The 16,345-nt window shown below is 36.1% G+C and overlaps 1 protein-coding gene across 3 annotated transcripts in view; it reads right to left on the bottom strand.

The window, feature by feature from the left end:
- NCKAP1 (NCK associated protein 1) overlaps positions 1-16,345 on the bottom strand; it is a 97,777-nt gene that overhangs the window by 34,627 nt on the left and 46,805 nt on the right. For all 3 annotated transcript variants that reach the window (XM_036320742.1, XM_036320740.1, XM_036320741.1), the window contains 6 exons: positions 13,872-13,928; positions 12,296-12,392; positions 11,936-12,042; positions 10,906-11,038; positions 7,421-7,502; positions 5,517-5,575 (listed from right to left, as the gene is read on the bottom strand). In XM_036320742.1, the coding sequence (XP_036176635.1) occupies positions 5,517-5,575; positions 7,421-7,502; positions 10,906-11,038; positions 11,936-12,042; positions 12,296-12,392; positions 13,872-13,928 (535 nt within the window). The remainder of the gene's footprint in view (positions 1-5,516; positions 5,576-7,420; positions 7,503-10,905; positions 11,039-11,935; positions 12,043-12,295; positions 12,393-13,871; positions 13,929-16,345) is intronic.

Below are 16,345 nucleotides of genomic sequence, written 5' to 3'. Positions count from 1 at the left end.
TGGCCAACATCCTGCTGTCCCTCACCGCCCCCCAGCCAACTTCCCCCAGTCTCCCCCCACAAACCCCCTCCCATCAGCTGACCCTGTGGGGTGATCACGGGGCGATGGCGGGGCCCCTCGACCAATCTCATCGCACCCGCATTGGCTGGCCTGGCGACAGTGCGTATCATAGTGGGGGCAGCCAGGCAGGCAGAGGGACCCCACCTGTGCATGAATTCATGCACCAGGCCTCTAGTATAAAAATAAAATCGTACACAGGGACATATAGTTCTACATTCTTAATGCTCACTCAAATGCTCTATATTTTAACATACTGAATAAAGCTAAAACTCTCAAGTGACTCATTCAAAATGGATAAGTTTAATAATCTTGGATGTATTTAATAAGGAAAATTTAAAATGCATCTAGCCCTGGCTGGTGTGGCTCAATTGGCTAGACATCCTCCCATGCACCAAAGGTCGCAGGTTCAATTCCTGGTCAGGGCACATATCCAGGTTTCAGGCTCAGTCCCTGGTTGGAAGGGCATCAAGAGGCTGCCAATTGATGGTCTGCTCTCACATTAATCTTTCTCTTTCTCTCTCCCTCTCCCTTCCTCTCTCGATAAAAATCAATAAAAATAGAGAGGGAGAGAGATAGAAACAATGATGAGAGAGAATCACTGATCAGCCGCTTCCTGCATGCCCCACGCTGGGGAGCGAGCCCTCAATCCTAGGCATGTGCCCGACCAGGAATCGAACTGTGACCTCCTGGTTCATAGGTTGACGCTCAATCACAAAGCCACTCCAGCCGGGCAATAAAAATAAATAAAATGCATCTAAATCTCCAAATTTTTCTGAATCCAAATGTTTCTAGGTACTCTCATAAACTGAGAGCAGGAAACTGAAACAGTTCAAGCTATGACAATGACTTTAAAAATGTTTAATGTGTATATATCCTTTGGCTGAGCAATTCTACTATTTTCACTTTATAAGCTCTACTGCTGTACTGTTTCAGAGCTTTTGAAAAACAAAGAAATGTTCCTTTTTTAAATGTATTTTTCATTATTGACAGTATTAAGATATCTCCCATTCTCCCCTCTTTGACCCCCTTAAGAAATGTTCATTAGCTGCCCTAGCCGTTTTGGCTCAGTGGATAGAGCATCGGCCTATGGACCAAAGGGTCCCAGGTTCCATTCTGGTCAAGGACACAGACCTTGGTTGCAGGCTCCTCCCTGGCCTGGGGCCTGGTCGGGGCTCATGCAGGAAGCAACCAATCAATGTGTTTCTCTCTGTCTTTCCCTCTCTCCTCCACTCTTTCTTAAAAAAAATCAATGGAAAAATATCCTCAGGTGAAGATTAAAAAAAAAGAAATGTTCATTTCTAAACTTTATTTTTAATAGGAAAAAAATAGTGATGGAAGGAGACTTGACCTGGGTTGGTGAACACACAATACAATGATTGATGATTAAAATGTATTCTAGAATTGTACACCTGAAAGCTGTATAATGTCTACCCAATAAATTCAATAAAGATTTTTAAAAACTAAAAATATCTTTAATAGGAAAGAAAATAACCTATAACAGATTCACATGTAATATTTTGGGAGAGCGGTATTTCAAGTGTTCTTCCTGATCGCCCACCAACCAGTTCTGTAACCTCAGGCAAATTACTTAATACTTGTGGCCTGATTTATAAACCATTTCTAAGAATATGCTGCCATAGAACACAGAACAAGAGAGAGAAAACTGCCTGTGTATTTTGAGGTTGAAAAGAACCTAAGAAAAGCAAAAGCACCTAAGGGAACTAAGACTGCCAGAAAAGTATGCTCTTCCTAGAACCCAGCCCTTCCTGAGACTATGGTCATTTAAAATGTCTTCCACAAACACATACTGCTTATATTTTCATGTTTTAATTAAACAAATAAAAATTTTATTCTTTAAGTCGCAGAACAAAATATACAGTATAATCCCATTTATATGTTTGGACACCTAAAAGGATATGACATTATTAAAAGTGAGTACTGCTGGGGAATGGGAAAAGTGCAAACTTTCATTTTCTACTTTACCTCTGGATACTTTGACTTTTTATAATAACAGACTAATATACATGTTTTTTAAATATGAGGTTATTAGAAACACTGGGCCACCATTTTTCCATAATTACTAGAAATATTTAGGGGCAATTAAATTCTACCATTAAATTCACATACATACAAAGATTTCAGGCTTGAATTTTAAAAGCCTCAAAAACTATTTATGTGAGAGTTATAAATTAAATGAAAATATTTAAAGTCCAATACTTTATTAGTATTTAATTCCGCATTTCAGAAAAATGAAGTTTTAGACAACTGATCAGGAAATAATAAACTATGGCCTGTGATCCAGTTGATTGTTTATTTTATAAGGTTTTATTGGAATGCACTGGGCCCCTAGTATAGATATACAGATATAGATATAGATATAGATATAGATATAGATATAGATATAGATATAGATATAGATATAGATATAGATATAACAGATACATTAAAAGATGTTCACCATTACTAATCACATGAGTTCAACATTACTAATCACATGGAAATGCAAATCAAAACCACAATGAGTTATCACCTCACACTGTTAGAATGGCTATTATCAAAAACACAAGAGATAAGTGTTGGTGAGGATGTGGAGAAAAGGAAACTGTGCATTACTGGTGAGACTGTAAATGGGTACAGCCACCATGGAAAACAGTAATGAAGATTTCTCAAAAAATTAAAGACACAACTAACTTATATGATCCAGCAAGTCCTCTTCTAGGTATTTAGCCAAAGGAAATGAAAACACTAACTCAAAAAGATATCAGTATCCTCATGTTCACACTGCAGCATTATTTACAATAGGCAGTATGCGCGCGAATGTGTGTTTATGCACACACTGAAATATCAGTCAGCCATAAAAAAGAAATTCTGCCTTTTGCAACAACATGGATGAACCCTGAATGCATTATGCTAAGTGAAATAAGTGAAACAAAGAAAAACAAAGACTGTATGACCTCACTTATATGGAGAATCTAAAAAAAATAAATTCATAAAGACAACTGGAGGTTGCCATAGGCAGGGAGCTGGGATTGGGTGAAATGGGTGAAGGTGGTCAAAAGGTAAACTTCCAGTTAACACATTGTATGCGGGAAACGTGTTTACACGTTTTACGTATTTATACGTTCTACCAGTGTAGTAGAGCGCGGGACACGTATTAATATGTTTTTTATAGACTAGCGGTAGAATGCGGGTAACGTATAAATACGTAAACTAAAGTTATCGTAATTTTACTTAATGTTGCCATTTGTGCAAACAATTAGCAAAAATGGCCCACGCCACCTGTTAGCGCACGATAAAAACTACCCACAAACAATGTGTTAAATAAGTCCTCAGGAAGTAATGTACAGTATGGTGACCAGAGTTAATAATCCTATATAATAAAGAGGTAATATGCAAATTAACCCTCATGCCCTCACAAGATGGCTGCCTACGACCAGGCAGGCAGGGGGGTTAGTGAGGGACGACCAAACGACTGAACAAGCAGACTGCATGGGACGACCAGGCCGGCGGGAGGGCAGTTGGGGGTGACCAGACCAGCAGGGGGTTGCAGTTGGGACGACCTGGCCGGCGCTGGGGGGATGGGGGGTGCAGTTGGGGGCAACCCGGCCGGCAGGGAGGGCAGGCAGTTGGGGGCAATTAGGCTGGGGGCAGTGAGGGGCGAGTAGGCCGGTGGGGGGAGTTGGGGGCGACCAGGCTGGCAAGATGGGGTTGGTTATGGGCAACCAGGCCAGCAGGGGGGGCAGTTAGGGGTGATTAGGCCGACACACAGAGGCAGTGAGGGGCGATCAGGCTGGCGGCGGGGGGTGGGGGGGGCAGTTAGGGGCGACCAGGCAGGGAGACAAGCAATTAGGAGCCATTAGTGGTCTAGGATTGTGAGAGAAATGTCTGGCAGTCGGACATCCCCCAAGGGGTCCCAGATTGGAGAGGGTGCAGGCTCAGCTGAGGGGAACCCCCCTCCCCGCCATGCATGAATTTCATGAACCTGGCCTCTAGTCTACACTAATAAAAGACAAAGATGCTAATTGACTGTACCTTCGCTACACCCACCAGCCAATCAGAAGAGTATGCAAATTAACCCAACAAAGATGGCAGTTAATTTGCATACACAAGCGCCCAGTGAAGACTGAAGACAGTGTAGAAGGAAGCCAAGCACTGCAAAAGGGAGCCCAGTGGCAGAGAAGAGAATGGATCGGAGGTAGCAGAGACGGGAGCGGAGCTGAGGCAGCAGACACAGAGAGAGCGAAGTGGCAGAGAAGGGAGGGAGCGAGGTGGCAGACACGGGAGGGAGGCGAAACAGAGGATATGGGAGGGAGCCGAGGCGGAGGCGGGAGGGAGCCAAGGCAGCGGGGAAGGGAGGGAGCCGAAGTGGCGAAGATGGGAAGGAGCGAAGCCCTCCTCTGGCTTCGCTCCCTTCTCTGCTTCTCTCTGGCCTCAGGAAGCCCTGTTCTTGCAGGAATCTTCCTGCAACAGGCCTCCAGTAGTATAAAAGAAGCAGTCCCCCCCTTATTCACGATTTCACTTTATGCAGTTTCAGTTACCCATGGTCAACTGCTCTGAAAATATTAAATAGAAAATTCCAGAATTAAGCAATTTATAAGTTTTAAACTGCAAACCGTTCTGAGTAGCATGATGAATTCTCACATCATCCCATTGGGATGTGAATCATCACTTTGTCTAGTGTACCCACACTGCAAAAAATGGTACCTTCCCATTAGTCTCAGTAGCCTTCTCAGCTATCAGATCAACTGTCGCAGTATTGTAGTGCTTGTGTTCAAGTAACTCGCCTAACACTACATCACAGTGACTTCTTCATTCACTTCATCTTGTCACATAGATACTACATCATTTCTCATCACACAAGAAGGGTGAGTACAGTACAATACAGTATTTTGAGAGACGACATTCACATAACTATTACAATATAATTATAACTGCTATATTTTTATAATTTATTATTGTTAATCTTTTATGGTGCCTAATTTATAAGTTATTAAACTTTATTATAGGTTTTTATGTATAGGAAAAAACAGTACATATAGGGTACTATCCACAGTTTCAAAGCATCCACTGGGAGTCTTGGAACACATCCCCTTCAGGTAAGGGGACTACTAGATTATATATGGGAAAGTTGCTAAGAGAGTAGGTCTCAAAAAGTCTCATCACAAGAAAAATAAACTGGTAACTATGTGTAGTGATAGATGTTAACTAAACTGTGTGATCATTTCCCAATATATACATATATTGAATCATATGTAAACCTGAAACTAATATAATGTTATGTCAATTATATCTTAATAAAAAATTTCTTCAGTGAGTTAAATACTATGGTTAGTTATACAAAAGAAGTCTTTTCAGTAGGTATATAACAATGAATAATTTTTTTCATGTTAAGTAATGTTTTCATGTCAACTAAGATATTTGATTAACAGAATGGTAATGAAAATTGTTATTCTTACCTGTAATCTAAACCAATCTAATCTCATTCCTCTGAAATCAAATACTTCCCCATCTTCAACTATAATAAAAGAAAAAAAGTTTATAAAGCAAATTACTATTTTCACAAATCTATAATCCCACTTCAAATTATAAGAGCTAAGACAATTCCACTTCTGGGTGTATATACAAAATAATTAAAAGCAGGGTGTTGAAGAGATACATTTGTACATCTATGTTCATAGCAGTATTATTCACAATAGCCAAAAAAGTGAAGCAATCTTATATCCATCAACAGATAAATGGATAAAAAAATACTGTATTATTCTACTTATATGAGGTATCTAGAGTAGTCAAACTCATAGAAGCAGAAAGCATGGTGGATGCCAGGGGCTGGGAGGAGAGGAAATGGGGAGTTGCTATGTAATAGCTATAGAGTTTCAGTTTTGCAAGATGAAAAAGTTCTGGAAATTGGTTGCACAACCATGTGAATATACTTAACACTATCAAACTGTGCACAAGACAGTAAATTTCATGTTATGTATATTTTACCACAATTAAAAAGTAAAAGTAATTTAATAGCTAAGTCAGTGAAGTAATTTTCAAATCCTATAAGATGATGTTAAAGGAGACAGTTATGCTAAGAAAAGTGTAAAACAGACTCTTCTAAACTCTCTCAGTGTGCTTACATGCCAATTTGTAGGAGCTAGAATAGAGCTCACGGAATCCAGTAAATAGAGACTTTGTATGGCAATTTGGATATGCCAAAGAGAAGCCATAAGTGCATCCTTTCAGTGAAAAGTTGAGTACAGCAATACAAGATATTCTGAGAGGCAAACCACACTCACATAACTTTTATTACAGTATGTTATAATTGTTCTATTTTATTATTAGTTGTTGTTAATCTCTTACTGTGCATATATTTAAATTAAACATCACAGATATGTATGTATAAAAAGAACAGTACAGTTGATCTTTAAACAACATTGGTTTGAACTGCACTGGTCCACTTACATGAATGTATTTTCTCTTCCTTACAATTTTTTTTAATCCTCACCCAAAGATATGTTTTTTTATTGATTTTAGAGAGAGAGGGAAAGAGAGGAAGAGAGAAAGAAAGATCAATGTGAGAAACATTAATCACTTGCATCCCATATGCACCCCCTTACACACCCCAACTGGGGATGGAACCCACACCTGGGCATGTGCCCTGACTGGTAATCAAACCTGCGACCCTTCAGTGTACAGTGGCTCCAACCAACTGAGCCACATGGGCCAGGGCACAATTTTCTTAATAACATTTTCTTTTCTCCAGCTTTCTTTATTTTAAGAATACAGTATAGCCCGGCCAGCGTGGCTCAGTGGTTGAGCATCGACCTATGAAGCAGAAGGTCACGGTCAGATTCCCAATCAAGGCACATGCCCAGGTTGTGGGCTCGATCCCCAATGTGTGGCATGCAGGAGGCAGCCAATGATTCTCTCTCATCACTGATGTTACTTTCTCTCCCTCTCCCTTCCTCTCTGAAATCAATAAAAATATATTTTAAAAAAAGAATATAGTATATTATACATACAATATACAATATATGTTAATCAACTATTTATGTTATTGGTAAGGTTCTGGTCAACAGTAGGCTATCAGTAGTTAAGTTTCTGTGGAGTCAAAAGTTTCAACTGTGCAGGGGGCCAGCTCACCTAACCTCTGCATTGTTCAAGAGTAAACTATATATATAAGGTTTAGTACGATCCATGGTTTCAGGCATCCACTGGGAGTCATGGCACATAACCCCTGCAGATAAGAGGGGATGGACTACTATAAGTCCAAAAAAGTAAGTGATTAAATGTTAACGGTCAAATCTTTTCCTTAATAATAAAATTTGAAAACCTACTGAGAAGAAAATGTGTTTTTATTTAAAAGATTTATTACCTTGCTTTACACTTAGGGAAGTCATAGTGTTAACAAAAGAAGACATGATGATTGATTCATCTTCAGGGCAAACAGAAAGATTCTGAAAAGAAACAAAAAAAATAATGTTAAAATCATCTAGTTAGAAAAAAATCCATAGGTTCATCAACAGGTAGACAGATAAACAAACGGTATATCCACACTATGGAATATTTTTCAGCAATAAACATGGACAAAATGTTGATACATATAATAAAAGGGATTAATCTCAAAAACATTGTGCTAATTGAAAGAAATCAAAAACAGCCCTAGTCAGTTTGGCTCAGTAGATAGAATGGCAGTCTGTGGGTTTGATTCTGGACAAGGGCACATGCCTCAGTTGCAGATTCGATCCCCAGCCCAGGTCGGCATGCGAGGAGGCAACCAATGTATGTGTCTCTCACATAGAAGTTTCTCTCTCTCTGTCTCTCCCCCGCCCCCCCCCCCCCGCCGCCCTCTATAACAATCAATGGAAAAATAGCCTCGGGTGATGTTTAATTTAAATATTATGCACAGTAAGAGATTAACAACAACTAACAAAATAAATATTTTTAAAAATGAAATTAAAGAAAAAGAAAGAAATCATAAATTAGCCCTGCCCAAGGTGATATACTTATTTCCTGATGATTAAAAGTCCCCCATTTCTGCCTGGCCAGTGTGGCTCAGTGTTGAGCATCAACCCATGAACCAGGAGGTCAACGTTTGATTCCCGTCAGGGCACAAGCCCGAATTGCAGGCTCAATCCCCAGTAGGGGCAGTGCAAAAGGTGGCCGATCAGTGATTCTCTGATGTTCCTATCCCTCTCTACCACTCCCTTCCTCTCTCTGAAATCAACAAAAATATATTTTTTTAAAAAAGTGAGCCCTGTTGAAGTAGCTCAGTTGGTTGGAGCATCGTCCCATACACCAAAAAGTCAGGGGACATATGGAAGGCAACCAATGGATGTTTCTGTTTCTCTCTCTCTCTCTCTCTCTCTCTCTCTCCCCCCCCCCTCCCTCCCTCCCCCCTCCTCCTCCCCCTGCCTTTCTCTCTAACAACAATAAAAAAGTTATATGGGCCGAAACCGGCTTGGCTCAGTGGATAGAGCATCGGCCTGCGGACTGAAGGGTCCCAGGTTCGATTCCGGTCGAGGGCATGTACCTGGGTTGCGGGCACATCCCCAGTGGGAGATGTGCAGGAGGCAGCTGATCAATGTTTCTCTCTCATCGATGTTTCTAACTCTCTATCTCTCTCCCTTCCTCTCTGTAAAAAATCAATAAAATATATTAAAAAAAAAAAAAAGTTATATGGTATATGATTCCATTTATATGATTTTTTTTAAAGGCAAAAAATGACCAAAGCAGATGAGTGTTTGTCGAGCCGAAGCGGAAATCAACTACCTAAGTGCACAATAAACTTTTCAGTGTTGGAAATGTTCCACATCTTGACTGCTGTGGTGGTTACGTGAATGCATACATAGTTGCCAAAATTCAAACCATACACTAAAAATTTGTGATTTTTTATTAAATGTAAATTATACCTCAACAAAATTAGGACAAAAAAATCCCTCTCAAACTGGCTAAAAAAAAAAAGAAAGAAAATTTGATAGACTGCATCTGAAATAGATAATAAATTTTTTAAAAAGTGGGTGCTTAGCTCACAAACAGCATAAATAATTGTCAAGACATTGAGACCTACACCACAATGTGAATGTATATAATGTCACTATACTGTATACTTAAAAATGGTTAAGATGATAAATTTTGTTATGTATGTTTTACAATAAAAGTAATTTAACACCTATTACAATGAGCTATATTAACAGGTTGCTCTTAGTTCTAAATTTAAATTCCAGCAAACAGTTAAAAACACCATGCTTGTACTTTACAAAAGAAGAGGTGGTAAAAAGCTTAGGTGTTAAGCTAAGACACTACTTCAAATACTGGCTCTGTTACTTATGATTGTGCAATATTGAGCAAGTTGCATAAGGTCTTTTTTCTTCAAATAATGATAACTATATCTACCCTCACAAAGTTGTACTACAAGTGTAATAAAATAAACTATCAATAATCTGACAATTATTAATATAATTTTACTACTGCTACTACTGCTATGACAATATTTTCAGAAAAAATAAGCCATTTTCTCAGATTGTATTAACATACAGTTTACATAAAAAGACACCAAAAAAAAGGAATGACTTTAAAATGCTAACACTATAACATAAATGTATTCATAAGCATTCAACTAACCACAGCAAATTTCAAAATGACATGAAACCAGGAGTCTGATTTACTTTTTAGATTGTGATAGCATGACAGCCTCTGCTTTATACAATAAGTAATAATTATTTGAATAAAACTGCAGCAAACAGTTGCCACACAAGGTATAGATAAAATCAGCTTTTCTAGTCTTTTTTAATGGACATTCTAGAAAAAAAAGCATCTGAGCTCCATCTAGTGGATAAAAAAGAAGTAACTAGTTTATGAAAACAGAAGCTGTATATAATTAAACGCAAACAATTACATGACATTTTTCTTATTTGGATTTTTAGGTAGGTTTCAAAAATATTAGGATTTCAAAGTATGAATATTTCTCTGTAAAACCAGTAACTGTAGAATCTTAATACAGTCTTAATATTAGTCTTAATATATATTCTTCCTTTATACTATATGTTAGCTTACAGTAGTTTTTAGATACTGGTGATTTTATAAAATGAAGCAAAATAAGATACTATTTTCCCTACAGTCAGTTAGTTTATTAAAAATAAAATAAACTTATAATAAGATGAAAAAGACCAAATAAAGAAATCATGGAAAGCCAAACAAACAAAAAACCTAGAACAAAATCAATAGAGAAAAATCCAAATTGAAAAAATTAGGACATTTAAATTAGGACATCTAGATAAAAAAAATTTTATTGGCCATCCTCTAACACACTATACAGAAAGATTTATCTTCTACTTTTCTTCTAATACTTAGTTATCAATTATATGTCTACATTATCTTTTATCTCACAGCCAATGTCCAAGTTCAAGTTCTCATCAGCTCTCATCCAGCCTACTGCAATTCTTCTTCTACTCTCTCTCTGCCTCTTCCCTTGGCCCCCAGTAAGTCATCAACCACACTGATCCAGGGTAATCTTTGTAAGTAGTAAATCTGATGTATAACTAACTTCCTCTTTTGCAAGGCCCAATATAATTTAGTTACTGTACACCTCTACTGCAAGATAAAGAAACATTCCCTGCATTGCGTTCATTCCGAGCTTTGTACACAGTTAAACAAAATGCCTACCACACTAAACTACAACAAAATACGTTCTTCCCTCCAAATGATGATCCTTTTGACAAGATATAACTACAACTTGTTTATATTTGTATCACCACCATAGGGCACAAGATTATATTTTAAATGCTTACTGAACAAACAAATCAGTTACTAAAAAGAAGGGAAGAAACAAAAGGAAAAATAACATGAGATAGTTTTTACCTGCACAAGTTCATTGAGGACAACAGCATCAAAGCCAGAAAGGTACTGCACATAATACCTCTGCATTACAGGTCCGTATTTCCTTACATGTGCTCTAAGCTCTTCCATGTAAAATATCAATTCAGCAATGTGCCTTTTTTTTAAATTGAAAAAAAAAACATTTCAAAAAATAAATTTATTGTTATCAAGGAAAATGTGAAATGCCTTTGATATTATAAGAAATTACTTTTAGAAAAATTACTGTTAAACATTTAATGTCAATTATGATTTTAAATTATTTAACATAAATAAAGAAAGCAAAAGAAAAGCTAAGACTAAAAAACTGGTAAGAGGAAAATCCAAAATGAACATAAAATTAGAACATCTCATAAATAATCATTTTTAAATCACAAATAAAAGGAACTGGGAAGAAATAAGACTTTTCTATATGCTCTTATTTCTCTGCTTCATTTATCTAACTCCTCATTGAGGGACTTGACAAAAATGACAGAATAACATTTCAAATTATAGACTTGGTTGCAACTCCGTAAGGATTCTTAAATATGAATTCCATAGGAAAGTCACTGGGTATAGCCAAAAAACAACTTTATGACCACCTAGAGCAGCGGTTCTCAACCTGTGGGTCGCGACCCCTTTGGTGGTCGAACGACCCTTTCACAGGGGTTGCCTAAGACCATCCTGCATATTAGATATTTACATTACGATTCATAACAGTAGCAACATTACAGTTATGAAGTAGCAATGAAAATAATTTTATGTTTGGGTCACAACATGAGGAACTGTATTTAAAGGGCCGGAAGGTTGAGAACCACTGACCTAGAGTATTAGGAAAGGAAACATTAAAAGCCATAATTTTAAACTCAAGTTGACTTGCATTCTAATTCATATCAGCTAATGCTATGTTACAAATATGCATAATAAATATGAAAAGCCCTAAAAAAGTTTTTCAAAATAATTTTACTTCAAAGGCCCCAAATCCCAGTTATAAATCAAAATATACCAAAAAAAGTTTTAATTGCTGCTAACTTACTTATCTATAAAGTCATCTGCACTCTTCTTTGGCATGTTATCTGCATGACGAAGTAGCCAGATAATTTCATCACGGGCAAAGGATAACGCCATAAAAACAAAAAGTGCCTAGTTAAAAAAAATACAAAAACATTGTTTACTCTTATGCAAAGATTAAAAACAAAACCTATTCATAGTCTTTCTCTAAGTGAAAAGTCATTGCCAAGAATTGATAAAATCAAGTTCAAAAAGACGGCACACCAACAGAAAGGAGATGACCAAAGAGAAGTTGAAAGTATGTATCAAGGAAAGCATATATATATAAGCAAGTAGTGAGAACAATGTAGAATGGTGCAGTTGACATATGAATTAAATCAATTACCTTGGGACCTAGCAAGCCAGGTTGATCAGAGAGGACTGTAGCCAATTCTTTCAGTGCAGACCTTAAAAATTTGCGTCTTTCTCTGTGCATTGAACCACTACAGGAAAAGACACTTACATTTTATCTGTTTCTACTAAAATTACTATTGGCAATTAAATAACTTATCATTGTAGGGTCAACATCCAAAGTTGTTTTTTATGAAGCAGAAACCCCTTACAAATATCATCTTCTATGTGCTTGCCATTAAGCGACTTACCAATTTTACATTTATCCTTGCCTTTCTTGTGCTGCTTTTTGTAACCATGTTTGGTCTATTATTCTTCACCTATCAAAATACTACATCCAAACTTCAAGACCAATCCTGCAAGAAGCATTTCCTAATATCCAGATGTCTATTTCTGAATAATTTCTGAAATTTTAGTACCATATATCCTAAGCATTTTATAAACAGGACTATGAAATCTTCAACAGCAATTACTGTCCTCCTATATACATTTTTGTCACCCCTACATAGAAATCAACAAATATAACAATAAATATCTAATTTCCCATGTTCTCATTTACTAAGTGTATTCCTATTAAATACAAAAAACTGACTAAACAAAAGTTATATTCAATAAAAATATTGGGATGAGATCTATTTGGTCTCTTGTTCAAAAAACAGAAAGACGAGGGAAGAAAAGGATAATCATAAATATTCATATACTAGGTATTTCAATAAAATGCAAAGTAGAAAAAAGTTATTCTCACATATTAACATGTGGAAAAAATCATAAAATGTTCTTAGTATTCTAACTCGTCATATTATGCACCATATTCAGCGCTTCAAGAAAGTTTTAAAATGTATATAGGTGCAAAAAATAAGTGGACACACACATACACACAAAAAATATACATAAAAAAATAAGTATCAGGAATGTGCAATACCAGAAATTTAGCTGTGAGACAGACCAGTTTGAAAAGACAGATTAAAATCCCACTCTCTACCTATGTGACCTTATGTTCTACCTCTCAGTTTCAGCCATCTATAAAACAGATGACACCTGCCTCAGAAGATACATCTTTCAAAATGCTCAGATATAGTACTTTGTTATAGGATAGTGGCAGTAAGAGACTTGAAAGATACCTAAAGTAAAAGTCATTTGTATGGTACTTCCTTAGAGCATTTTCATCACACTTCAAAAATAATTAAAATCTGCACTAATTCCAAAGTTACTAGAGACTGAGGTTATATACTTATTTCCTATTGATTATAAGTCCCCCATTTCTGCCCAGCCAGTGTAGCTCAGTGTCTGAGCCATGGTTTGATTTCCATCAGGGCACATGCCCAGGTTGCAGGCTTGATCCCCAATACAGGACAGTCAACAATGATTCTTTCTCATCAATGATGTTTCTATCTGTCTCTCCCTTTCCCTTCCTCTCTCTGAAATCAATAAAAACCTATCTTTAATTTTTTAAAGTCCCCACTTTTATTACATTTTCATGCCATCAATATGAACTCATTTCAACAAAATAATGCTTTAAGAAAGAAATTATTCTTTATTAAAAGTACCACAGATAAGATAGAAGTACTTACGCATGTGACACAGCCGCCTCTTTGCATTCTCTTATATCATTAATACGTTTGTTATAGCTATGTGCAAAAAAAAAAAAAGTTGGAAACATGTTGATCTTAATTTGAGCAATAAGTCAAAATAATTTAATCAAATACTAAAAGTCAAATAGAACTGACATATTATCAACAAGAAAAATGCCCTCAAACTAGAAATACATGGAAGGGGTCTACCCACATCTTTCCTAGCCAGCACCTTATGTAACCAGAAAAGGCTTCCTAGATAAATTTCATAATATATTAGATCCAACAATAAAATAAAGTTCAAAATGTAGATTTTTACTTTATTAAATACATTCCCTTAAGCTCCAATAGAGACATTAAAATTATACTTCTGATGTAACAGTAGTTTCTAAAAATTTAAAGTGCTGACAAAGCTATTCTGACTTTTTATCACTTCTGACTTAAAAAGCATTAAAAAAATTCTGAAAGAACATATACTCATAATCAACACTAAAGATTATTTAGGGATAGGGGCTCTGTGATGGAGAAAACTGGGGCAGGAAAGCATTTGATTACTTTAAATTAAATGAAACAACACCAACATCAAATAGTTTAAAGGTGCCATCTGAAAAATAAATGCTAATAAATGTATGTCAACTTCATGAATACTAAATACAAAAACTCAAAATTCCTCAAATGTTAAAGAAAACCTCTTCCTGAAAACCTGGCTAAAACCACTTCACCCTAAGAACTTCAACTTCTAAATTAAGAATTCTAAGATTTATGTGTTCTTTGCGCATGTGTCCAAAACATACTAATTATATAATCACTGTCCTTTATAATTAATAAACTTTTATAATTATAGTCTGACTTGTAATTACTATGATAATTCACATTTTAAATTAGATTGACCACTCACTACTTAAAAATTAAAACTTTTCGACTTTAAATAGAGATATTTAAATGGCAAATTTATCATTTAAAAAAGCATAACCAAAAGACAACTCATTATATGGTGTCACTAAACTTACTTGTATCATACATATCATAAGCTCACTCAATATACACAGACTACCTGGTTCTAAATGTTTATATATATTTAAATATGATTCTACATCATATTGTCAATATAAGACATTATACAAGTTTCATGATTTGCAATCTGAATGAATTAGAAAATGACAAAGCCCATATGACAGGGTATTTCTGGGAACTCCATTGTCTAAAATAAAAGCTGAATTAAGACCTGAAAAGTACATAGGGTACTGTTACACATAGCATGACTGAGAAACTATTTGCATGAGAATGTCAGAATCACCTACAGTGACAGAAATCCAAACAGTGGCCACTTGAAAAAGAGGGCGAGTGGAGGGGGACCAAGGTTGACAATACTAACCAGAAAAAAGCACGAGAGAATTTTCTGGATATAACGAAAATGTTCTATATCTTGACCTAGGGCAGTGATGCCGAACCTTTTGAGCTCGGTGTGTCAGCATTTTGAAAAATCCTAACTTAACTCTGGTGCCATGTCACATATAGAAATTTTTTTATATTTGCAATCATAGTAAAACAAAGACTTATATTTTTGATATTTATTTTATATATTTAAATGCCATTTAACAAAGAAAAATCAACCAAAAAAATTAGTTCGTGTGTCACCTCTGACACGCGTGTCATAGGTTCGCCATCACTGACCTAGGGTAATTCATATGCAAATTAACTGAGCTTTGCATCTAAAATTTGTACCTTTCTGTGAGTAAATTTTACCTCAATAAATTACTGAGGGGTGGGGACAGATTCCTTCAACCTCTCTGAGATACAAATATAGGAGACAGAGGAAGTTAGGAATGATGCCCAGGATCCTGGATTTTAGTTCACATCCCAGGGTAATTCTTATGCACATTAAAATTGAGATATACTGGTTAAATTGTGAGTATTAAACATAGCTTTATTTTTTAGTAACTAATAGATGCTCTATTTTTATCTCAATTTAATTAGGAATAGGTAAATAGGATAAGAAATAAATGTAGTAAATTTAATTTCTACCTGAAACTAACAAGCCCAGCATAACATTTCCAGGGATACCAGGATATTTTAGATGCTCCTAATTTTAAAATATTTCATAATTGCTACCAAGTCTGAGTTCAACTTGGCTTTTATATATTGGCTACAGAACCTCACGTGGAAAGAAATGCAAGATTTCAAAATTTCAAGGAACAAATTCCTGAAAATTATTTACTTTACAGAAAATGAATGTAAATAAGTCATTTGGAATACCTGCGTATTGGGAAACACGATTTCCTATATGCAGCAGTCTGACTTCTGTAATTGTTATAATTAAATTTCTGATTGATTCATAACCTATAACAAGGGTCCTCAAACTTTCTAAACAGGGGGCCAGTTCACTGTCCCTCAGACCGTTGGAAGGCCAGACTATAGTTTAAAAAAAAAACTATGAACAAATTCCTATGCACACTGCATATATCTTATTTTGA

This window comes from Myotis myotis, unplaced genomic scaffold (assembly GCF_014108235.1).
Source record: "Myotis myotis isolate mMyoMyo1 unplaced genomic scaffold, mMyoMyo1.p scaffold_m19_p_8, whole genome shotgun sequence".
NCBI classification, from domain to species: domain Eukaryota; kingdom Metazoa; phylum Chordata; class Mammalia; order Chiroptera; family Vespertilionidae; genus Myotis; species Myotis myotis.
The sequence above is the reverse complement of the archived record's forward strand: the minus strand, read 5'-3'. Positions and strand labels throughout refer to the sequence as shown.